At 44.9% G+C, this 25,337-nt stretch overlaps 1 protein-coding gene across 1 annotated transcript in view; it reads left to right on the forward strand.

Moving 5' to 3' along the window:
* The window catches only part of PPIP5K2 (diphosphoinositol pentakisphosphate kinase 2), a 3,486,936-nt gene that overhangs the window by 313,787 nt on the left and 3,147,812 nt on the right, over positions 1 to 25,337 (forward strand). Inside the window, 1 exon segment of the mRNA XM_044063880.1 lies at positions 2,672 to 2,677. Coding sequence (XP_043919815.1) covers positions 2,672 to 2,677 — 6 coding nt within the window.

The raw sequence follows: 25,337 nt of genomic DNA on the forward strand, positions 1-25,337 counted from the left end.
AGATTTCTAGTGGCAACGCACATTCCGGGGAAGTCCAGTGTGATAGCAGACAGGCTGAGCAGAGTTATTCTGATTCCTCACGAGGGGTCCCTGAACGACCAAGTAGCGGCTCGGATCTTCTCCAAGTGGGGGTTCTCCTGCTGCGACCTTTTCGCCAGCCCCTGGAATGCGAAGTGCAGCAATTTCTTCTCCCTGATTCCCCCCCAGGGGGAGTCACCCAGGGACGCTCTAGTCCACAATTGGCCCTCCGGTCTGCTATATGCCTTCCCTCCGGTCCCTCTACTGCCAAAGGTGATTCAGAAGGTGATCTGCTTGGGAAGCAGCATGATTTTGATCGCACCACACTGGCCCAGCCAAGTTTGGTTTCCCTTCCTTCGGAAGTATGCAGTAGAGGGTCCTTGGATTCTGGACCCAGTTCCAGACCTCCTGACTCTTCAGTCGGGTCAGGCCCATCCATCACTGCGAACTCTCAAGCTAGCGGCTTGGCTGCTCCACTTCCGACCTTAGTCAGACAGCATATCCTTTCGCCTGAGGTGGTCCGGATTCTGTCTTCTTCCCACAGAGCTTCCACCAAGGAGATATATTCTAATAAATGGAAAAGGTTTGCCATTTGGGCCCAGCGGCACAACCTTGATCCTCTGAGAGCCCTGGTGTCGGCAGTATTAGATTTTTTGGCAACTCTTTTTAGACAGGGTTCCGCTGTCTCCACGCTTAAAGTACAATTGGCAGCGATTTCTAATTATCATGTTGCTTTTGAGCCTTCACTCATGAGTCATAAGTTGTGTAAGGCCTTTCTCAAGGGAGTTTGGTTGCTTCACCCCCGGTGTCGCAACCTGTTTTGCCATGGGATTTGAATGTGGTTCTAGGAGCCTTGACATCTCATCCCTTTGAGCCGGCGGCCACTTGTGAGCAAAAATTCCTATCTTGGAAGACTGCCTTCTTGGTAGCTATTACTTCAGCCAGAAGGGTTTCGGAGCTTCAAGCCCTTTCTGTCAAGCCTCCTTATCTGATCTTTCATAAGGATAGACTATCTCTAAGATTAAATCCGTCATTTCTTCTGCTCTTTGTCTGCAACAATCTATAGAGCTACCAGTTTTCTTTCCAAAATTTTCCAACAAGGCAGAATACAGACTTCATCAGTTGGATGTGCATAGACAACTGAGGTTTTACTTAGGACACAGCAGCAGAGGAAATCAGACCAGTTGTTTGTGGCCTTTGCGGATAACAGGATTGGCAAAGCAGTAACTAAGACCACTATCGCTAGGTGGATTAGGGATTGTGTTTCATTTATTTATGCATCAACAGGAAGGAACCTTCCATTTCCAGTTAGAGCGCATTCTACTAGGGCTATGGCAACTTCAGTGGCCTTCCACGCCAGACTGTCTGTGGATGAGATATGTGCAGCGGCCACTTGGGCTTCTCCACATTTATTTCTCATTACAAACTGGACGTGGCGTCTAGGGGTCGGGCGTCCTTTGGTTCCACAGTGCTCAGGAGTGTTTTCCAGTGAGCCTCCCAGGATCTAGGTGCTAGGGACGCTGTCCCATCAGTTATGAATGTAGGCGAGATAGGATCGCATTACATCTTTTAGTTATGTACTTACCATAACGATAGATGTATGTGATCCATCTCGACTACATTCTTACGTACCCGCCCTCCTTCCCCCTACCTGTTGGATCTGGAGGAAACACTGTTGTGTAGTTCCATGGGTCTCCTTGTCGAATTGGTACATGTGGATGAGTTGTTGTGGGGCAAACAAGATCTGGGGGTTTGGGCGTGGTGCATCCTGGGATAAGGGGTTGGCCCAGCCAGTGAGAGACTTCGTGCTAGTGTATCGGCCGAGTCGGAGCCGATTCTCGGCTCCGAGCCCATCAGTTATGAATGTAGGCGAGATGGATCACATACATCTATAGTTATGGTAAGTACATAACTAAAAGTTCTCTCTCTCTGAGAAAGTCTTACATTGATAACACAGTACTGCTGAGTCATTTCACTGTACATCATTCTTGACACTTCCCTGGTTCCTAGGCTAACAGAAACTCAAAGTTTACATTTCTTAGTAAGCTGCACCTGGTCAGGAAGCCACAGCAAAAAAAGACATTATATATGTAAAACCTTAGTAATTATCTTTTAAATCAAGAGAATAGAAAGAATTTCCTGGCCCAGACAGCCTGTCTTTGAGCTGGAGATCGAACAATCCTACATTGCTTGACTTATCAGCTTTCTTCCAGCAGAGTGCATGTGGTTGCATTTTTAAGCTCAGTACAACCTATAGTTTAATCATAACATATAGTTCTCTTTACATTTGTAAAACAAGCCTATGGATTACATTAATATTTACAAATGACATAGAATTATTTACAAACTTCTATCTAGCTAGGCTTCCAGCCTTCACATACCCCCCCCCCCCAGCGAACTCAAGCTAGTTTTTCAAGTGACCCTTGAGAAACGTTGCTTGAGAGGGTTAGGTCTGAGTATACTTTACCCCATTCCCTGTCTTGAGAGCCCATCTGTGTTGGCATTGTTAACCCCATGTGGGTGCTGCATTGACATATTCCTTGGAACCCTAGGCACCATCTTAGCAACTTCGCATTTTGCTGGCTGACTCGGTGTAACCATGTTAGGGGATTGTGATCTGTAAGTACAGTGAATTTTCTTCCATATAGATAAGGCTGAAGTTTCTGCAGTGCCCACAATATGGCTAGACATTCCTTTTCTACAGCTGCATAGCATTCCTCCCTGGGTTGGAGCCTATGACTGAGATAAATCACTGGGTGCTCTTCTTCCTTTGAAGCAATCTTGCTAAGTATAGCCGCCACCCCATGGTTTGAAGCATTCACCTGCACAACAAATGCTTTGCTTTAATCTGGACTGGCTAACACAGGAGGTCCTCCCAAAGCTTCTTTACGCGTCTGGAATGCCTGCTGCGCATGCTGTGGTCCGCACTACCGTATCTGGCCTGTTTTTCCTTGTCAGGTCTGTGAGGGGAACAGCTATGGTACTGTAACTGGGGACAATTTCTGTAGAACCCTGCTGTCCCTAAGAATGCCCTTACCTGCTTTTTGGTAACAGGTACAAGCTATGCATTAATGGCTTCCACTTTGACAGGTTCTGGCCTGATCTTACCACTCTCTACTCTATGTTCCAGGTGGGAGACCTGTGCCATACCCACCTGACACTTTTTCTCGGCTTAATGGCCAACCCCGCTCCCTGTAGTCTGCCCAGCACCTCCCTGACATGTTGAAGGTGCTCTTGCCAGGAATGGCTGTAGATGGCAATATTATCTAGGTAAGCAAGGGCAAACCCTCCTGCTCCTAGGATATGATCTACCAGTCTCTGGAAAGTCTCTGGGGCATTTTTCATTCAAAAGGGCATCTTTGTGAATGCATACAAGCCAAAAAGAGTCACAAAGGCTGACCTTTCTGTAGCACTGGGAGTCAAGGGCACCTGCCAGTAACCCTTGGTACGATCAGTGGTGGTAAGATACTTAGCTCTGCCCAACTGCTGTAGGGCTTCATCTGTCCTAGGCATGGGGCAAGCATCTGACTCTGTGTGACTATTTAATTTCTGGTAGTCCACACAAAACCTGCTACTACCATCCTTCGGCACCAGCACCACTGGGGTGGCCCCGGGACTGTTGGACTCTTGAATTACCCCATAGTTCCAATTTCCTGTATCTCCTTCCTCAGAGTCTGTTTGACTCAGGCAGCCTATAAGGTGCCTGTCTAATAGGCTGTTGGGGTCCTGTATCCAACTGGTGCTGCACCAGGTGGGTGCACCCTGGTTTCCTAGTGAATATGCCCCCAAATTCCTGTAACACTGCTCAGATTTCTCGAAACTGGGTAGGAGATAGCTGCTGGGACATTGCTACCCCTTCCATTGAGTTCTCAGTCCGAGCCTTACTGAGGAGATCAGTCAACAGATCTCCCTCAGACTCCTCCTGCAATCCACTGCAAATACATGGCACAAGGGCCTCCCTATCATAAGGTTTCATCATGTTAACATGGTACAATTTGTGCCCCTGCCTAGCAGTTCTACCATGTAGTTAACATCACTTACCTTTCGTACCACCTTGTAGGGTCCCTCCCAAGCTGCTTGCAGCTTGTTGTGTCTGACAGGAATGAGAACCATTACTTGCTGCCCTACAGCATACTGTCTGTCTCAAGTATTCCTGTCATACCAGACCTTTTTTCTGCTGTTGGGCTTCTGCCAGGCTCTCCTGGGCCAAGCCCATGTGTTCCCTGAGCCTTGTCCTGAGGTTTAGGATGTTTGCCACAACAGACTCCTTGTGGGATTCACATTCGCCTTCCCACTCATCACAGATTAAATCTAGAGGCCCTCCTCACCCTATGCCCATACAACAACTCAAAGGGTAAAAAACCTGTGGATTCTTGGGGAACCTCTCTGTAAGCAAACAGATTAGGCAAATATTTGTCCCAATCCCTCTTAACCTGGTCTGCAAATGCCCGTAGCATGGACTTGATTGTAAAGTTTAACCTCTCAGCAAGACCACTGGTCTGAGGATGATAGGGGGTGGTCTTTAGGTGCTTCACCCCACAGTACGTTCACAGACAAGCCAGCAGGTCTGACATGAAATTGACACCTCTGTCAGTCAGTATTTCTTTTGGGAAACCTACCCTGCTGAAAATTTCTAACAAAGCATTTGACACCTTTTCTGTCTTAGTGGAGGACAAAGCTGCTGCCTCAGAGTGTCTTGTAGCATAATCTACTACCATTAGGATATACTTTTTCCCTGTTGAACTTAGGGTGCTCAGAGGCCCCACAATATCCATAGCTACCCTCTGAAATGGCTCCTCAATCACAGGGAAAGGCATAAAAGGAGCTATCACCTTGTCTCGTGCCTTGCCTACCTTTTGGCACTGTCACAGGTCCTGCAGTACCCTGTTACATCTCTGGAAATTCCAGGCCAATAGAAGTTCTGCATAATACGTCTCTGTGCACATTTTATGCCCATGTGACCTGCAAACGGAATATCATGGGCTATGGCTAGAAGCACCAGACGGTAGGCTCTAGACACTACTAGCTGCTGCATTCTCTCACCTTCTAGCCCTCCCTCAGGGGTCCACTCTCTATACAGTAACGTTTTGTCCCCGTATATAGATTCCCCCTTCTCTTGAGAATAAGGTGCGTCATTAGCTACCTGCCTCAGGCCTTGCAATGTAGGGTCTAAGAGCTGAGCCTGTCTCAACTCTCTCTTTGTAACCCTTCCCAGCTCCCCTTCCACAGGAAGTCTGGCATGCTCTGACAGTGGTGCCTCATTGTCAACCTGGGTACTACTACTCAACTGTACCTTTGCAGTCACTCTGTCCAAGGGACCATCAGTACCCACAAGCAGCTGTGGCTCACCTTCAGTCTCACTGCTATAGGATACCTCCCTCGCTGAAGTAACCACCTCACCAGTCCTGGTTGCAAGGATGCGGTCTGACTGGGTCTCCCCCAGGCTACCAGATCCACATGCTTGTCTCCTGGCCTGACTGTGTGTAACTGCATAAGCACATGGTACTGCCTCATCAAAATCCTTCCCTATCAGGACATCTACAGGATGATAGCTTGGTACCCCTTTGGTCTCAAGACAACCTACTGTTGACATTTTGTCCTTCCCACTTACTGGCTCCCTCACCTTTTGTTCCCCAACATGCCTCCATGGACATCTGTATGCCACATGGCCCCACTGGTTGCATTCAAAACATTTAACCCTAGGTCCTGGACGTGTACCTGGACTAGTTGGTTCCCCTGCTACTGTCAGATTCTGTTGGGGCAGTCTGGACTGCCCACCATGGGTTCCTGTAGACCCATGAGCAGTACTGGAGGGTCCCTTCCTGTGCAGCGATGCCCTGCTTGCTAGGTATAGAGCTCCCTTCTTCCCCATCTCATCAGAAGTAGCACATTGTCTGTCAGCTAACCAGATCCTCATGTCCTCAGGCCAAGTGCTAAGGGCTTGTTCCCTCACCAAAAAGTCTGTCACCTTTTCTAAAGTGGTGACCTGACATCCACTCCATGAAAATAAGTCATCAGTTCAGCAACATATTCACACACACTTTCATCTACCTTGTGTCTATGCTCAAGAAACTTTTTCCTACAAGTTTCAGGGGTTAGCTTAAAAAATTCTAACAAACAATTGTTTACAGCATTATAGTTTAAACAGTCAACCTCAGATAATTTAGAAAGTACATTTACAGCTTTACCATTGAGTAAGAGGAGCAGGAACTGTACCCAGAGCCTTTGGTCAACAACATACTCTTTACATACCCTCTCAAACATATGAATGAAACTATCAAAATTATCCCCATCTGTAAACTGTGGAAGACATTTACTGACCTTTTGTGCTTCTGGGATCCAGTTACTCCCTTCCCTATTACCTCCATGACTCTGGCAAAGAGTCAGCATCCCCTTTTCGTGCTGCCTCTGTCTCTCCTTCTCCACAGCTTCCATTTCCAAACGCCTGGCCTCCAACTCAAGTCTCTCTAGCTCCAGATAGATTTTAAGTCCTCTGCAGAAAGGTCGAGCTGTCCATTCTCTGAGTGTTGTATATCTCCACGGCCAGTCTGATCGTCCTCCTGATTGCTGTTTTCTGATGCAGCTGTGACCAAAGCTGCAATCATGTGTGCCTCAGTCAGGTTTCCATCCACCAGTCCTTTAACCTGGAACATCTCAGCCAACTGGTTCCTTATCAGCTTGCCATACTCCTCTGCTGACATGCTTGCCTGCTCTCCCTGACTAACTAAGCTTACAAAAGAAATAAAACAGTTGTGATCTGAACTCTTAGTGTTCACTGAGTGGCTTGTTTAGAGTACAAAAACACCTTCAGTGATCACTGTACACAAGCTACAGTTATCCACACCACTACAAGCCCTTTAATATGTGATATGGCTAACTCAGCACTATCAGTTAATATTTGATGTGGATATCCCTCCACTGCCATCAATTAATATGTGATGCCCGTGGACTGGCCCAGTAATCAAGGATTCTCAATCCTCACCACTAGTACCAGTGAGGGGTGTGCACATTGGGAAGCATAACAAGTACACATATAGTAAAGTACAATTTCCCTTAACAGCATACAGAGATCAGTCTGGGGCTGGTTTCTCCTTTTCTCTCCAGATCCCCAGTAATACTCCCCACTGGCAGAACTATAGGGTTCAGATCTCAGCCTAGTGGTCAAGCTAAAACTTCCAGCTTCCTCTGTCCAACCAGTCCTTCGTGTCCCTGCCCAAGTAGCTGACACACACACACACACACACACACACACACACACACACACACACACACACACACACACTTTGAGATATGAGTTATATACAAACACACAGACACGCCTTGGGAAGGCTGGCACAGGTTCTCCAGCTATGCCCCCTTCTTTCCAGAATATAAGTTAGAAATCACTGCCACCAACCACTTATACCAGCTACTATAAGGTCCTTCCCAAAGGGTGACCAATTTCACTGTGTAATATTACTGTTAGCCCTGGGTTACACTTACTATTTGGATAAGGCTATTCTGGAGTGGCTTAGTACAGTATCACTAAATACATGCATGTACTCTAGACCTTCCATTTTCTCTACACAAAACAGTCACAGTTGAAAGGTTTAAAAGTATTTAATAATAAATAATAAAAACACGAGACAAATTTTATTACGTCAACACAATGACATTACTGACTTCAGAAATCACAGGAAAATGCTTTAAAATAATACTGTAGAATAGTCTGACATAAATATAGAAAACAGCTAGACTAATCTGTCTATTTCTATCTGGCTTTAAGAGAAATCACTGTTCTAAATAAATATCTTACTTACAGAGCAAAAGGCAGAATGCTGGTGAGTTGATGTGTTCAGGTTCAGACAAACCAAAATCCTCAATTTTTTCTCTCTGAGAAAGTCTTAAATTGATAACACAGTACTGCTGAGTCATTTCACATTAGATATTTCTTGACACTTCTCTGGTTCCCAGGCTAACATTAACTCAGAATTTACATTTCTTAGTAAGATGCACCTGGCCAGGAAGCCACAGCAATAAAAGACATTATGCATGTAAAACCATAGTAATTGTCTCTTAAATCAAGACGATAGAAAGAATTTCCTGGCCCAGACATCCTGTTTCCGAACTTGAGATCAGTCATACAATGCTTGACTTATCAGCTTTCTTCCAGCAGAGTGCACTGTGGTTACATTTTTGAAATTCAGTACACCATATAGTTTAATCATAACATATAGTTCTCTTTACATTTGTAAAACAAGCCTATGGATTGCATTAATATTTACAAATGACATAGAATTATTTACAAAACTCTAGCTAGGCTGGCAGCCTTCTATATATATATATATATATATATATATATATATATATATATATATATATATATATATACACCCCTGCAAAACAATGGACATGCCCTAATGGGCTATTCACCTGCAATGGTTATGCACTTTCTGGGCCCATAACTTGCTGCTGGCTTTCACATTGCTCTATTCTACAAGGCCTGATGATGTCAGCCACCTTAAGAATAGCAGCTGACAGTGTAGTACCAAGACTTAAGCCATGGTGCATGCGGTCAATACTGTGATCTATAGTATGTAATACTAGATAGGTTCTAATCTCACTCCAGGTTACTTGGTGCATGTGTGTGTACCCCTGGAAAACAACTAACATGCCCTCATCGGCTATCCACCTGCAATGATTATGCACATTTTGGCCCATTACTTGCTGCTGGCTTCCACACTGCCCTATTCTACAAGGCCTGATGATGTCAACCACCTTAAGCCTGCCAACTGACAGTGTAGTAGCAAGACTTAAGCAGTGGTGCGTGTGATAAGTAGCGTGATCTAAAGTGTATAAGCCTAGATAGGTAGGGGTTCTAATATAACTCTGCCCAACATAGTGCATGTGTATATCCATATGGCATACGTATGATAACCTTTGTAAAGTAGACATAGGGTTTTGCATCATTTCATTTGTTGTTGGTGATGTGGCCCCCAAATGACTGATTACAACAAGACTTACTGATATCAACGAGCATTATATGTTCTAAACTGATAGTACTAGCAGACATGAGTTGTGTTGTGTGCATTGGCTGCTGTAATCTGCAGTGTGTACCAGTACTTAGGTAAGTGTTCTAATCTACATACAGCCAACTTGCAGTATGTGCACACCTTGTTGTGTCCTTTATGCAGTGAGTTGAAGTGGTGCTAGCCTGAATGTGACCATGTTTTTGTGTGAAGCTGTTACAGCAGTATACATCATGTTATGGGGCCATACAACCCTCACAATCAGAGACATCTGTATACCCATAGGTACAGGACCAGCACATATTGCCCCAGTCCAAGAGGGACTCAGGCAGAAGCCATGTGTTGAGATGATGGCTTCCCAGCCAGATAGCATGTGCTGAGATCCACTGAGGTGCTCTGTGTACCATTAGGCAGGGTTTGTTTATGTTTGCTGGACAAATGTCTCCCACAAGCATGTAGTACTAACGTCACACGGTAGGTTAATGTCCTTACAGTGAGTTATCTACTATGCTGCATACAGATAGGCAGCATATGCACTCCAGCAAGGTCACACCTTGCCCTGTAGCAGACCTTATCACAAATTATGAATGCATGAGTATGCTGACCGCCGCCATTGCCCTTGGTAGACTGTCATACAGATGTGAACCTATGGAGCCATGCATGTATGCTGCTGTACCTTCCTAAAGTCATATTTCTACTGTGCTGCCATGCCATAGCTATGCTGTGCCGCTTTACTGCTGCTGTGTGCCTTAGTTTATCTCCTCAGACTCCTGGAACAGAAACATACACAGGTCTGTGACATATTTGTGATTGTGTAAAAATACCCCCAGTACAACATCATACATCATAAGGTCCACAAATGTATGTTGCATACTCATGTCACATGCCAGCATACATTGTATGTTGGTGACCACTACAAGTGGCATACAAACCAATACTACATTACACACGTACATGTTAAGTAACCGTCACCCTGTGCATCAAAAGCTTATTTTCATTCCCCTGCATCAATGGGGGAGGTTGACAGGGGGTGCTGGCGGCCTAGTCTGGCCCAAATTGTTGACCACAGTTGTGTGAGTCAGTATCGGGTGCGGGTTAGATGGAGCATGGAGAGGTGCTGTATGTGTGTCTGTAGGTGACTTGCATGTGACAGTGATGTGAGTGTGTGCATATATACAGTCAAGCTCAGTGCTAGCCCTACAAATGTGTTTGTTGGACAGCTGTGGACCGTACATGGTAGAGTTGACAGTTCATTGTCTCTGGCCCTGCACATGGGTGCTGGCTCTGCTAGGAATTGCAATGGCACCACCATGCCCAAGGTCAGATGTGATGCTAGTACCTGACGGCGACTGCTGTCTGCTGGGACCGTGTCCCCCATGGGACCGCCCAGGACCATGTGCCCATGGCCTGCCAAATCGTGGTGTGGACAGCACACTCCCCTCTGTAGCGCTGGATATACTGCCACTACGAGAATGTATCTGTGCATGGCTGCATGAACTATCAGCAGATGGTGTTGCTGGCCTACATCCACAAGTCCGACGCCCAACCCCAACCACACATTCGAGAACAATATGCCATCCAAGACAGACTCTGTCTCAGCCCACTGTCTGTACACTGCATCAGTGAACCGATCCGGGGTGTCCTCAATGTGTTGGAGGTAGTCACGGATGTTAGACTGTGCTACATCCTTAGCTGTAAGCATACATCTTGTGTTCCATTCAGAACGTGTCTGTGCCTCCATGAGGGCCCAAAACATGCACTGATTGATCTGTGATGTGGTACCTGCAGCAGGTGGTGGGTGGACAGTGGTCCTCCTAGGAGTGACCCTGTCAGTCTGCCTGTGTGGGACCTCACCAGCTCTCTGGCTATGGCCAGTGTCTATACTCACTGAAGCCATAGTTGCCACACTGGCCTGTTCACTGTCTCCACCCTCTGACTCCCATGTATGAATCTATGAAGCCTTTGGGGACTAGGTATGTGTGAGCATACTGTATGTGGTGATGGGGGCAGACGAGGGATGTCAACCTCTGGGACAGATTCAGCCCCCAACATCCCCACCTGTGCCTCACTATGGCCGCCACCATCATCGGAGTCCTAAGAGACACCAACTTCAGATTGTGTGGTGGAGAGACCCCAAATCCCCGGTCACCTGTGGAAACCAAGACAAAAGCATTACATTACTACCTGCACTATTATGTATGGAAAATCCACAGAGTCGTCATAATGAGGATCCACAACTGCATTACCACTCTCACATACTCTCACCTCCACTTTCATGCACAACAGACTTCGTCATAACAACATACACATTCCACTCAAAGCCTTTATAATGAGCATGTCAGGTAAATCGCTTGACACTTGGCCAGTACAATGTACCTTTTTGGTATGCAATATGACACTATACTTGATAATACAACACACAAAATCCAGTACACCCATCTTAACAAATATATACAAATACAAGTTTCTGTGCCTGAGGTATGTACCATTGACCTTTCGGTATGTACAAGGCATGTCAGATTAATTGCCTCATGTACACCAGGAGGCTTATTCTTTCTGAAGTGTAACTGCAAAAATGTTTGTTCGTTCAGCTACACTTCTGTGATTACCCACTCTAGCAAACCTAGGTAACTGTTCCAGACTGGAAAATACAAACATTCTGCTTTGGTTATACACAGCATTACATGTACATAGGAAGTTGCCCTGGCCCCTACCCTTAATGGCATATGTATGTTCCATAACAAAACAGTATCAAGCTTATCAGGAGGAGGACCATGGCCTTGGACAACTCCTGACTGACCTGTAAAAACGTGAAGGTGAGGTGATTTCAGTACCACAGCATGTTGCAGCACAATAATTTAATTACCACAGCATGTTGCAGTACAAGGCAATGCCTGCATATATCTCACATGTACAGTAGCTACTGTGTTATTTGATGTATTACTGACATTCTGAGTATGTGTGTAAAACTGAGCTAACCCCCCCCAGCACACAGACCTGACACCCATGTTAAGGTATGTGCAGCCTGACAGAATGACTGCTACAGTATTACAGTGGTTATCACAATAAGCTTACCTGCACGCTTCTCTGCTGTGGACACTGTGGCACCCACCTCCATGATGAGTGGTGTGATGGATGCCTGGGAGCTGTCATGTGTCCCTAGGTTTGCCAGGAATTCCTCAGTGGCCATGAGTGGTTGTTCCATTGCAGGCCCTTCACCGGTGACTACATGATCCCTGGCCACATCAGCTGCCCTTCGTCGTGCAGCATTCACCATGTCTGTAGCATGGTATCGAACCTGCTCATGTGTCCTGTCCTGGTGGCCAGTCTCATTCACATCCTGGACAAGGTCTGCTCACAATGCAGCCCACTGTTCCATGTTATGCTCCCCTTGGATAGGAGGATGTGATGATGTAGTCCTTGTATTATTTCATTCCCCACATCTGAGAAGGGGGCATGCCTTCAGTGACGCATTAGTCCTGAAACACCAAAAGGGAAACACATTACAGGATCAAATGCATGGATGCCCACTATGTACAGATACAGCAAGAACAAAATGGCCAGCACTGTCCACTGCTTGCTCACGTCATACCCCCCACAGTGTGACAACATACTACGTGTTTCTGGATACAACTGAGACAGTATCATTACTGAGGTAGTTCCCTGTGTACCATGAGAGATTCTGCTGTATGATCATACACCCAACACTCCGGTCCACTGTGGTATGTCTCCTAATGCCAGCTGCCCAATATTATGTCATAAGACCAGTGCCAGACAAGTAGTGCGCTATTACGACCATTCACTGTGGTGTGTCCCCTAAGGCCAGGTACCCAATAATATGTCATAAGGCCAGTACCAGACAAATGGCAGTGTGCTATTACGACCACTATATTGAGACAGTCCAACAACACCAGTGTGCCACATTGACAAAAGACAATGCAACCCTGATATTTTCTACATCCACTGTATAAGACAGCAGGGTATTGATGACCTGTCTAAGACAGGCTTATTGCTGTACTTCCTGTTCCCCATACCTCTGTCCTCCCATCTGCATCTTGTTATACACAAAAAACAGTTACATACCTGGTGTAGTCCAGTACTCCTCTGTTGAAATGTGCTACTAGTACTGTTTCGCAGAGGGTGTGCTCTGTGTGAGGAAAGTCTCATACAGAACGTTTGCGTATAGCCAGTTGTTTGCATGTTAAAATGCTTCTCATTAGCAGGTAATTGCCTCTAAACCAGTCTGTGACTCTGATATGCTAATTATAGCCAAAAGAGCTGAGTTGCACTATCATTACCAATGACCTGCAACCTCTGTGCAATATATAAGGTCTTCATGTAGAACAGGGCCCCTTTCTTAGCTGTTGAGATGGACTTTACTGGGGTGAGGAGACTATATCATCGCAGAGGTCAAGTCTGTAGCAGAAACCTTTATATAGAGCTATGTATACCACAGGTTGCTGCTGCTGTAGGTAATAGATATAGGCAGTGAGTGTGAACACTTTGGAGGACAGCAAGCTGTAGGTGTATCTGTGTTAGCTGTGTCAGCCTTGTTGTAAAAGCAGAGCCAGGGTCAGAGTATCCTTTACATTCCAATTATGGCATGTGTTTAAGGTATGTATGTTAGACAACTGTGTCAACAACAGAGTACTAGGTGACATGTAGTAATGCTATACGGATATGTGATGTGTGTCCCTACCTGCAGGCCTGTGACTTCCAGCATTGAAAAGCAGTTATTTACTTTGCAATGCTTTGTGTGTATAATGAGTGCATGAATCATTGCTGTCTTCACAATAATGTAATTGAAATGCAACGCAACACTGGATTTGAACCCAGGACTGTGTGGCAAAATGTACTTTATGCAAGGCATTTAACAGACTGAGCTACTGAGTCACTGCTACGGTGAGTGTATTTGCTAGATATATGTGTACACATACAGGCTGTGACATACATTTGCTGCATCCATCATTATGTGCATGGCTTTATATGGATGTATTTCTGCACCAGCGTACCAGTAGAATATGTATTTTGCCATGAATGCCTTAGCAGCTGTCTTTCTATATGTTATTGATAAAAGGGCACATTTACCTGCTGACACCTGCCTCAGTTGCATCCACTATCATGTCTTTGGCTGTCTAGTGGTGTAGCGTTGCACCAGAGTCCAAGGTACATTCCCATTTTTTTCCCATTATTTTTATTCCAGTTTGTGCGGTGTGCAGCTCTGCTGAAACATGCCTAATGATGTAATTGGCAATTACTATGTTTTGCTTAAAACACTTGTTTTAAGTAAGAGTTGCGTGGCATGGTGAGTTAATGCAGTGTGCTGCAGGTGTGATGGGATCAGGTTTGAAACACGGCAGAGGTGTTTATTTTGTACATGTGCCTTAAAATGTTGCAAGCACATATAGTCATTATAGCTCTATTTAGCTGAGCTTAGCATAACAAAGATGCGTGACGTGGCGTGTCGCACAGCTCTGCGCAAAAAAAAAATAACGAAAAGAAAAAAGGGGAGATAAGAAATTGGTGAAATGGGGCAAGCAGAGGGAGAAACATAGTGAAAGGCAGGGATGTGCAGGAAGGGTGTAGGAAAGAACCATAGCCATCTGATGTTCTTCGTGTTTGACTGTTGCATTCATCACATTTGGATTATCCCTGCCAGGGTAGTCCTCGGCCGGCCCGAATACCAGAGACTTAGTATTTCTGCGTAGGTTGCTGTTACTTGAGGTCTGACGTCAGGTTGTCAGTAGTATAAAGTAAGGCAGCTGATGCCATTACATCAGTCTTTCTTGCCATGGAGCCCAAAGCAGAAGCAGTTCACACAAGTGCCGGTCGTCCGCTACCTGAGTTTTCTTTTCCAAGTCTTCTAAAGCTAAGTACCCCATTGGGGATCCTTTTTTCTTGCAGTAACCGATGTAAGAAAAAGTTAATAATTGTTTTGCCAGTGGACAGCAAATACCACACTGAGACTTCCACTCTTACTGCATCACATGCTTTGGCCAGACCACGACATCCCCCATTGTTGCGTCTGTGCTTTGTTCAGTGCCAGAACTGCCCATCGTCGGGCCCTTATTGTAGCCAGATATTTTCGTTTACAGTCCTCTAATTCCATTATGGCTTCGGTAAGCCATCCAACAGCAGATCTTCTGAAAAAACGTAAAGATAAAGACAGAGACAGCCCTCACAGGTCCATACCTAACGATGATGCTTCTGATGAGCTAGTCGTCAGTCCTCCGGTACTCAGTGAGGCACTTTTGCAGCCTCTGATGCCCGCTTCAGTTGATTCGCAGGCCGCTGCCAAGACCCTTTCAGAGTCTGGTATGCCGCAAAACTCTTATTCGACTAAGGATCCTATGGTCATCTCTACCTTGGATGGGTCTGGAGCCGCTGAGCAGGCACCGGCTTCCGAGGAAGTCCTTCGCACTACTGAATCTTGACACAAACCAACGTTTTCTTTTGTGACTACCATTCTTTCAAAAACAACCGAGTTTCTTAGGCCCAGGGTTCAAACCACACCCAAGAAACCGACGACCCTGTCTCAGGCACCTGCTACCTTGCCTTAGTCTCAAATGCTTAAAGTGGCAGAAGACCTTATCATGCTGATCGGGGGCAGCCAAGCTACCCCCTCCAAAAGGAAAAGAGATCTGTCCCCTGTAGTTTTTGTCTGAACAAGAGTCTGATGAATCTGATGCTTCTGACTATGAAGACATGCAACCCCTCTCCACTTATGAAGATTCTGATGCAGAGGACTCCATTCCTTCAGCCTCTCCCCCAGAGGAATTTTCCTTTGTGGAAATACTGCATACGTTAAAGAAGCATTTCCAATGGGAGAGTCAGGACTACTCTTAGTCTAAAAGAGACTCTGGGAATTCCTAGATCTTCCGCAACACAGACCCTTGGCCACCCCCCCCCAGTCCTGGATGTTGTGGATGACTTTCCTTAAATCCAGCTTGACTCCTGACACCCTCTCTCCTGCTCCCAGAAAACCAGACAGGTACTGTAGAGTACCTGACTCGCACAAATATATTTTTAAAAATCCAGCAGTTGACCCTGAGCTCATTTATCAAGGGCCAAAAGGGATCAAAGCAACCTCTGCTAAGAATCCCACCCCCTCAGACACGGATGCTCGAGCATTGGACAGGTGGGGTAAAAAAGTATACACCTCTGCTACTTTTGCTATCAGGGCACTAAATTGTCAGTTCCATATGCTGAAATATCAGCAACATACCTTGCAACTCCTTAAACAAAAAATGTCTTCCTTTCCTGCTTTGGCAGAATCTAAAGAATTAGAAGACTTAATGCATACTGCAAGTCAAGTAACTAAACACACTTTGCACTGTGGTTTTGACGCCCTAGAAGCTTCTTGCAGGGCAGCATTTACTGGATCTGTCATTGGAAGACATGCATGGCTTAAGGAACAACCCCTGCCAGACCATGTCAAATCTAAATTGCTGGATGCCCCCTTGCACAAAGATAACTTATTTGGCACTAAGGCAGAAGAGGTCTTAAAAAAGATGGAAGAAAAAACAAAATCTATGCCAAAAGTTAAAGATTTCTTACAGGTCCATGCCCCTAGGTTCAGCAGGCATTGCCCCTCCAAGCACTGCTCCTTTCCTGCTCTGAGTAAACAGGCCCAGTGCAAACAGACCCCCCCCCAGACAGGAGCCCCAGGGAATGCAGAGATATAAGCAGTGGACTACATCCACTTCAAAACCAGGGAGTTCTAAGCCCCCCCCTTATGGTAAGAACTCACAATGACTCCCCTCTTCCTGACCTCCCCTCTGCCCACCTTCACTTACCCCTAGGAGGAAAACCTCTTTCACTCAAGCACCTGGGCTACCATTACTAAGGACCAATGGGTTCCGAACATTGTGTCTCGGGGATACAAATTCTCCTTCCACATCCTTCCAACCCCAAAAGGGTTCCCAGATTTACCACCAAATCAGTGGGCAGAGGCTCAAAAGCAAATCCATTCCCTACTCTCTATGAGGGCAGTAGAGCATGTTTCTGCAGAATAGATAGGCTAAGGCTTCTACTCCAGACTTTTTCTGGTGCCCAGAAAAGAGGGTACCTGGTGCTCCACCCTTGATCTATCCATTCTAAACACCTTCCTGGTGATCCCAGAATTCAAAATGCTCACCCTCCAGCAGCTGCTCCCCATGCTCCCCAAGGGCACATGGCTAGCCACCCTAGATCTAAAAGAGGCCTACCTCCACATTCCTGTCAGGGAATCATGCAGGAAATATCTCCGCTTCAGGGCAGGATCGCAATACTTTCAGTTCTCTGCGCTTCCCTTTGGCTTATCTACTGCTCCCAGAGTTTTCACAAAATGTCTGGCTCCGGCCATTGCCTTTTGCAGACAAAGAAATATTCAAATTTACCCATACCTAGACGACTGCCTTATTCAGGCAGACAGCCAGGAAAAACTGCTCAAGCGCCTGGCCTTTGTAAAGACCCTACTAACCTCCCTAGGGTACACAATCAATGAAAAGAAATCCAAACAGGTGCCCACCCAAAGGATAATCTTCCTAGAAGCAAGTCTGGACACAGCTTCCCAGATGCATACCTTACACCAGAGAAACAAATTTTCCTGACAGCCTACTTCTCTCAACTGGCCACCAGAACCCAGCTATCTGCAAGGAAAATCCTGCAAGCTGTGAGGTTCATGACATCTTGCAATATGCTCATTCCAACTGGCAGACTGGTTATGAGGAAACTTCAGTGATAACTAAAGAACCTTTGGTGTCAACACTCTCAAGACCGGGAAACTCTTCTACCTTTAATTCCTTGCCTCAAAAAGGAATTTCTTTGGTGGGCAACAGCATGCTCCCACAAAAAGGGGCTGCCCTTCTCCCCACCCCCCACCGCCCAGACCCTCACCACAGATGCATCAGACTATGCTTGGAGTGCACACCTGGACGACAGGTGCATACAGGGCCAATGGAGCCCACAGCAAATCCCCCTGCACATCAGTCAAGAAGAGATGATGGCTAAGCAGCACGCCTTGATAGCTTTCAAACCCCTTCTCTCTTCAGGGGTTCTCCTGATCAAAACAGACAGCACCACTGTGGTGTGGTACATCAACAAGTGGGGGGGACACACTCCTGCCCTGTATGCAGTCTGGCTGTGACCCTTTGGCTCACAGCCTTTTCCATTCAGCTACACCTGTTAGCACAATTCCTACCAGGCTCTCTCAACTCCCTGGCAGACCAATTAAGCAGAAACCTTGTGGACCCACACGAGTGGCAGCTCAACAGAAGTACCTTCACCCTAATAACTCAGAAATGGGGAACTCCGAAGATTTACCTCTTTGCCTCCCACACCAACCATCAGCTCAGCAAATTCTGCACCAGGGAGCATCACTGCATGGCTTGGAAAGTGGATGCCCTGTCCTTCCCCTGGGTCAATCTCTCGGTCTGTGCCTTTCCTCCCCTACCTCTAATCCCCAGGGGTTCTGCTCATAATAAGAGAGGAAGAACCAAGGACCATTCTTATAGCTCCAGACTGGCCCCAGCAATACTGGTACCTCTTGCTGTGCAGCCTGTCCGTGCTGCCTCCATGGCATCTTCCTCAGGTTCCAAACCTCCTGACCCAGAGGGAAGGGGAATTCATGATTCCCCAATTGCAGACACTCAGTCTGGCAGCTTGGCTTATTCTCTAATCCCCAACCAATCTGCCATCCTCAGTAAACAGGTTCTGGATGTTATACATGAGGCCAGACGTCCTAGCACCAGAAAGTCTTATGGAGATAAATGGAAAACGTTCTGTACATGGATCCAGGCTAAGGGGGCCAATACGGCACAGCCATTCATCCATCCCTCTCATCTTGGATTGCTTAGCTGATCTACTACATAGTGGTCTCTTTCTCCTCTATCAAAATTCATGCCTCTGCTATTTCTGCTCATTTTCCCACTGAGCAGCCCCTTTTCTCACACCCTTTAATCAAACAGTTCCTCAGAGGGGCTAGCGACCTAAGGACCCCCAGAAGGGCACCAACACCAGCTTGGGACCTTAACTTTGTCTTGGAAAATCTCACCCTGCCTCCTTTCGAACCAGCTTCTTCTGCAGAGCTAAAATTTCTCTCCTGGAAGACAGCATTCCTTCTCTCCATCACTTCAGTCAGAAGAGTCCCTGAGCTGCAGGCACTCATGGCTGTGGAACACTTCATCATCTTCCCTGCAGACAGGGTATCCCTCAGGTCTAACCCATCCTTCATGCCCAACATGGTGTCCAGTGTGGCTCTCAACCAATCCATTAATTTGCCCACCTTCTTTCCTAATCCCCAGAACAAGGGGGAAAGGATTATTCACTCTCTAGATGTGCACAGACAGCCCAGAGTCTATCTGGACAGGACAAAATCCTTCAGAAAGTCTGATCAATTCCAGAAACAAATGGTTCTGCCACCAATTCCACTTAAAAACACTTGAAAACTTTAATAAAATATACGATGCTGAGATAAAATAAAATAAACACAATGGCTCATAAATCGGATTTGAAAACGGTATTATACCGAAAGCTCTTATCCGATTTATGAGCCATTGTGTTTATTTTATTTTATCTCAGCATCGTATATTTTATTAAAGTTTTCAAGTTTCAAGTGTTTTTAAGTGGAATTTGTGGCAGAACCATTTGTTTTTGGAGTTTTATATTTTGATGTGCTCTGCCTTTGGTGACGCTATTTACTTCTTCTTTTTAAAGACTGATTAATTGCTGGTTAGCTTTGCTACAGGGGCAGAAGGCAAAGCCATCTCCAAGCAAACCATTTCCAAATGGATAGCACACTGCATCCATTTCTGCTACAGACAGCATGGAAAGCCTACCCCCAAGGGGGTAATTGACACACTCCACCAAAGCAGCCTCCACCTCTGCAGCTTTCCTCAGAGGGGTCCCCACCAGGGACATGCTAGAGGCTGTCACCTGGAAATCTGTTCACTCTTTTACCAAGCATTACCACCTGCCTCTCTTCTCCAAATCCAGGGCAGGGTTTGCCTTTGCAGTCTTGTAGGCATCCTAGCCAGCCCCTAGTTTCCTTGACTGCCTCCACCCATTTCCTCAGCTTTGGGAATCAACCCAGATGTGATGACTGCAACAGAAGAACATAGTACAGTTGTGTACACTTACCATAAATGTAGATGTTCGAGTGTATTCACTGTTGCAGTCCTGGTTTCCCTCCCTCCATCCCCCTTTTTTCTGTTTTTCCTTACAAGGGACATATTGGTATTTATTTTCCACTGATGTGGTTCTTCCACCAGAACCTGGCTTCCTTCTTTGGGGGTTTCTGACAGGTTAGGCCAAGAAAAACTGATGTAATGGCATTGGCTGCCTTACTTTATACTACTGACTACCTGATGTCAGTCCTCAAGCGACAGCAACCAACACAGAAATACTAAGTCTCTGGTATTCGGGCCGGCCGAGGGCTACCCTGGCAGGGATAACCCAAATGTGTTGACTGCAACAGTGAATACACTCGAACATCTACATTTTTGGTAAGTGTACACAACTAGAATTTTCTTGTACAGCAACAGCTGTGCACTTCGACATAATTTGTAGATGAATTTGGATTCTGAAACCCCAGAGAGGGGTGAGAACAACATAACTGCGTTGTTAATCCAGTTGGACCAAATTATACGTGTCCAGTGGTGATGTGTGCAAAATGAAGAGCTATGTATGGGACTATATATATATATATATATATATATATATATATATATATATATATATATATATATATATATATATATTTTTTGTTTTGTTTTTTTGTTTTTTTTTTAAGGTGAGAACGGAATTTTGGGGAAGAGACACAGGTACATGTGAAGGAGGTAAGTTGGGGATGCATTTGCAAACAGACAAGACAGCAGACATGGGCAATGTGTAGCACATGAGGGGAGTGAACACCATGGATAGGGAGGGTGTTGTCGAATCAGAGTCCCATATGCTTCCAGACGGCAGCAGCATTGTGACTCACATCCCCACCCATAAGACTGTCAACACTACTCCATCACTGTCTTGAGGGTTGCTGTGCTAGAGGCTGGGCATCAAGGCGGGGCTGCCCCACCAGGGTGGCCAGCATGCCCTCATTCTGGCACAGGCGGTGGTCATAGCCATGGTGGACTGCCCTGCACACCAAGAACAGCAGCTCTGCATGGGTGACAACACCCCCACTGCCACTGCTCCCAGAGGAGGGCAGGCCCTGTCCTCTGAGGCGGTACTACTCAAAACCGCAGGTAGTGCAAGGGCAGAAGAGGGGGCACCACCAGTGTGGGCCCCAGACATGCTGGGACCCGGTGCCACAGCCGGTTGAGGCAAGGTAGGGCGATCAGCTGGAACCGGCCTATCTTGAAGTGCTGTGGTAAATGAGATGTAGCAATAAGTTACGGTTAGTGAAGTAATGCACAAAAAACCAAAGACAAGCAAAGAATAATCCACGACCTTGAAGAAAGGAACCGGAACTCTGCTAAAGTCCACAAGGCTGTATTTTTATTTCTGAAGTATTCCAAAAGTCACAGATAAAAGTCACAAGCGGCTTTCGGCTCAGGCAATCCTGAGCTTTATCAAGTGAAAACAAATTGCAGTGTGCAGTAACCTCCATTAAATAGCCTGGCAATTATACAATTAATTAATTAGTAAATCTAGTACTAAGGTGTGGTGCTTTAGAGTTGGGTGTTAAAAAAAGTTAGTCATTATATCAACTCAAAAAATGAAATGTTTGCAATAACATATGCACTTAAATAAAAATGACTAACCATAAAAAACATTTTAAAATGCCAGTTTCCTAGGTTTCAGAACATAAAAGTCTGAGGTCTGATTGGGGTTGTAGATTGTTAAAGAATATGCTTAAAGATGTGTTTAGATTCCACCTTGGGCTACCGTGAACTATTATGGCAGTTGAGACTGAATGCAGGGAAGCCACCAGGTCTGAATGGGATGATCAGCATTAAACCGGTCCTCAAGCTTAGGAGGGCTAGGTTATAACTCTCACACTTGACCCCCTTCATACCACAGCATCTCCACACAGCATATTAAATTATTGAACATCCACGGTTATAGGATTCCGACTAATAAATCAAATTCTATATGAAATGTTATATGGATGGGCATTAAAAATATCTCACGCATATTTTATTGCATGTTTTTATCAGTGTAAAGTAATAATGAAAAAAAAAAAAAATTTTTAACAATTCACTGACAATCTAAACACATCTTTAAGCATATTCTTTAACAATCTACAACCCCAATCAGACCTCAGACTTTTATGTTCTGAAACCTAGGAAACTGGCATTTTAAAATGTTTTTATGGTTAGTCATTTTTATTTAAGTGCATATGTTATTGCAAACATTTCATTTTTTGAGTTGATATAATGACTAACTTTTTTTAACACCCAACTCTAAAGCACCACACCTTAGTACTAGATTTACTAATTAATTAATTGTATAATTGCCAGGCTATTTAATGGAGGTTACTGCACACTGCAATTTGTTTTCACTTGATAAAGCTCAGGATTGCCTGAGCGAAAGCGCTTGTGTGACTTTATCTGTGACTTTTGGAATACTTCAGAAATAAAAATACAGCCTTGTGGACTTTAGCAGAGTTCAAGTTACGGTTAGTAATAACCAAACTAATGTTAGTGTTAACAGAATAGAACATCATATTTATTCATCCAAATACATATCAATGTATATTATGTGCAACATAACATTAAGTAACATAACAGTCAGTATGGTAACAGCATGCCAGTACAAAGTAAACTATAGGGCCAACAAAACAGTTCAACAAGTATGTTGATATTGCATCATAATAAAACATGATAATCAACCACATTTTCCAATATATAGTTAAATAAAATGTTACTAAATCATAATAAAAACATATCAGTAATGAAATACGTTTTTCCAAAATATAGTTAAACAAAATATGTTGATATTAAATCATATTAATAAATAACAGTAATAAATAAATGAAGATAAGGGGTGGGAAGAGAGAGAGAGAGAAACATTCCATTACTTACATTACAGATTATATCCCTGAAATCACTGAAGTATATACTCTACAGGTGTGTAGTTCCAGGTTTGAGTACAGTGACTACAATTCTCCTATAACTGATGCAGCACATACATACCTCTCAAGCTGTTAGCATGGGTCAGGAAGGGCCAAGGATTAACAAATGCAGGTACTCCACCACACAGAACAGTTTCATATAATGTGGACTTATATAACTACCCAGGTGTTCTGCAAACATATTTAGTAGTATATTGCATTTCAGGTAGTAATTTTTCTGCTAATCGTGTGACAGACGGATTAGGCAGTTTTAATTACATTACGAGAAATTATGACACTTGGGAGGCATGTTTGTGTGCAGTAAGTAAACTAGACAGCCTTCGTGCCTTAGTTGTCAGGCATGGGAGTAGAACCCAATAGCTGTGACTACAGGGGGAATCTGCAAATAATGTAATTGACTGCAGCAACTTAATACAGACATGCAAGGGATACAGCCATACTGGGATTACACAGCTTTATTTATGACTCAGTGCTGATGAACACATTCTTGGTATTGATGTTAACATTCTGTGAAATCTAAACACAATTTCTGCTCATAATATGGGCCACCTCACTCATGTATTTGTTGTGTTCCTGGTGAGAGAGAAACTGTGAGTATTACATGACTGATGCTGAAATTTTAGTGCTACATACCGCTGGATTCGAACCCAGGACTGTGTGTGGCAGAATGTACTGCATACAAAGCATTTAACAGACTGAGCTACTGAGTCACTGGTGACAATTGAGTGACTGATACTTGCCTGGAGATCATCTGGAACTAAACTGTGAATTGAGCAATAGAAGTTACAGGATATTCCTCTAGCATTCTAGTACTATTACAGTGTTATACTAGACTCTAGTGACAGTAGAAAAGACGTGCATGGAATACAGCCATACTGCATATATGAAAAAGCTGTAGTTTAGAATCAACAGTGCTAGTGAACGCATTTTATTGTTATTGCTTTGTAATATCTGTGAAGTCCACACACAATATTTGCCTATGGACTGGGCTACCTCACCCATATACCTTTATTACCTGATATCTGAGGAAGAGAGAGCATTATGTGACCGATACTGGCCTGGAGACAGCCTTGGGCAGTACTATGAGTTGAGCAATACAGTTTGCAGGCCATTAAATTTGCTGGCTCCAGCTATTACAGTGTTACACTTGACTCCAGCAACCTTACCATTGACAGTCAGTGCATACAGCTCTACTGCACTGATTTTGACAACACAATCCTGCTGAACAACATTTTGATTACTGTTATTGGTATTGCTAATGTTCTATTGAAATACAGTTCTTATTGTTCTTTTATTGCACTACAGCTCTAATTGCCCATTTATTGTACTACAGTCCTACATGCCCATTTATTGCAGTACAGTTTTTCTTGTGTATACTTTATTACAGTAAATGCTTTACTCTTTCTTGGTTATTGCACTACAGTTGGGATATTAAATCCGTACTTATCACGCTTACGTCACAACCTAGCCAGGCGCCTGGCATGGGACTCTACATTACGACCCCTCTTGCTGCAGCTGTTGGGAGAGAAGCACACCATTATGCATACCAGTTTTGCAGACATTCAACTTGCATTTTAGTTAGAGGAGGACATACTTACATACTTGTGGAATATTCCCAGCTCGAGCTTCCTGGACCCAGGTGTCCAGGGTTCACCTCTTTCTCCTTTTCAGGTCGTCAAAGTGGTGACAACACTGCTCCATCTGTGCAGGGGATACCAGTATCAGAGTTCCCTGACCAAATGGTCCCAGGCCTCCGCCTTGCACTCTGAGCCCTGGAATCCACCCTGCATTAGCCGGGGTTCATGTTTTTTTAACAAGGAGCCTGACCATGACCCTAGACTCCTGAATGCCCCATTTGTGTGCCCAAAAGCGCACACCTTCGGCAACACCACCAGCCATACCTACAGTTGATTGAACTCCAGTGACTGTTGCAGACTTCCTGACTATTGGGCTGAATATAGGCTGTTTCCTGCTCTTACACGTTATTCAGCAGCTTTCAAAAAAGTGCTGCGTCGCTTAGCAGTGCGCAAACCAACTAAGGGAAGCCAAGCACCATGAAAACTTTCAGAACCGTGGTTTTAGCGAGGCTTGGCACCGCTCAAACATTGGTAGCTGTTAGCATGTTTATGCACTGCTTAGCATGAATGAGCAGTGCTTAGCAAAGCACAGCAGTGTCAAAATTTGCAATATTTTAATGAAATTAAAGAAAAATATTACATTTGTTTGCAGACATATTCTGTCTGCTAAGGACTCAAACA

The sequence above is a fragment of the Protopterus annectens genome, chromosome 2.part2 (assembly GCF_019279795.1).
Source record: "Protopterus annectens isolate FY-2018-M chromosome 2.part2, PAN1.0, whole genome shotgun sequence".
NCBI classification, from domain to species: domain Eukaryota; kingdom Metazoa; phylum Chordata; order Ceratodontiformes; family Protopteridae; genus Protopterus; species Protopterus annectens.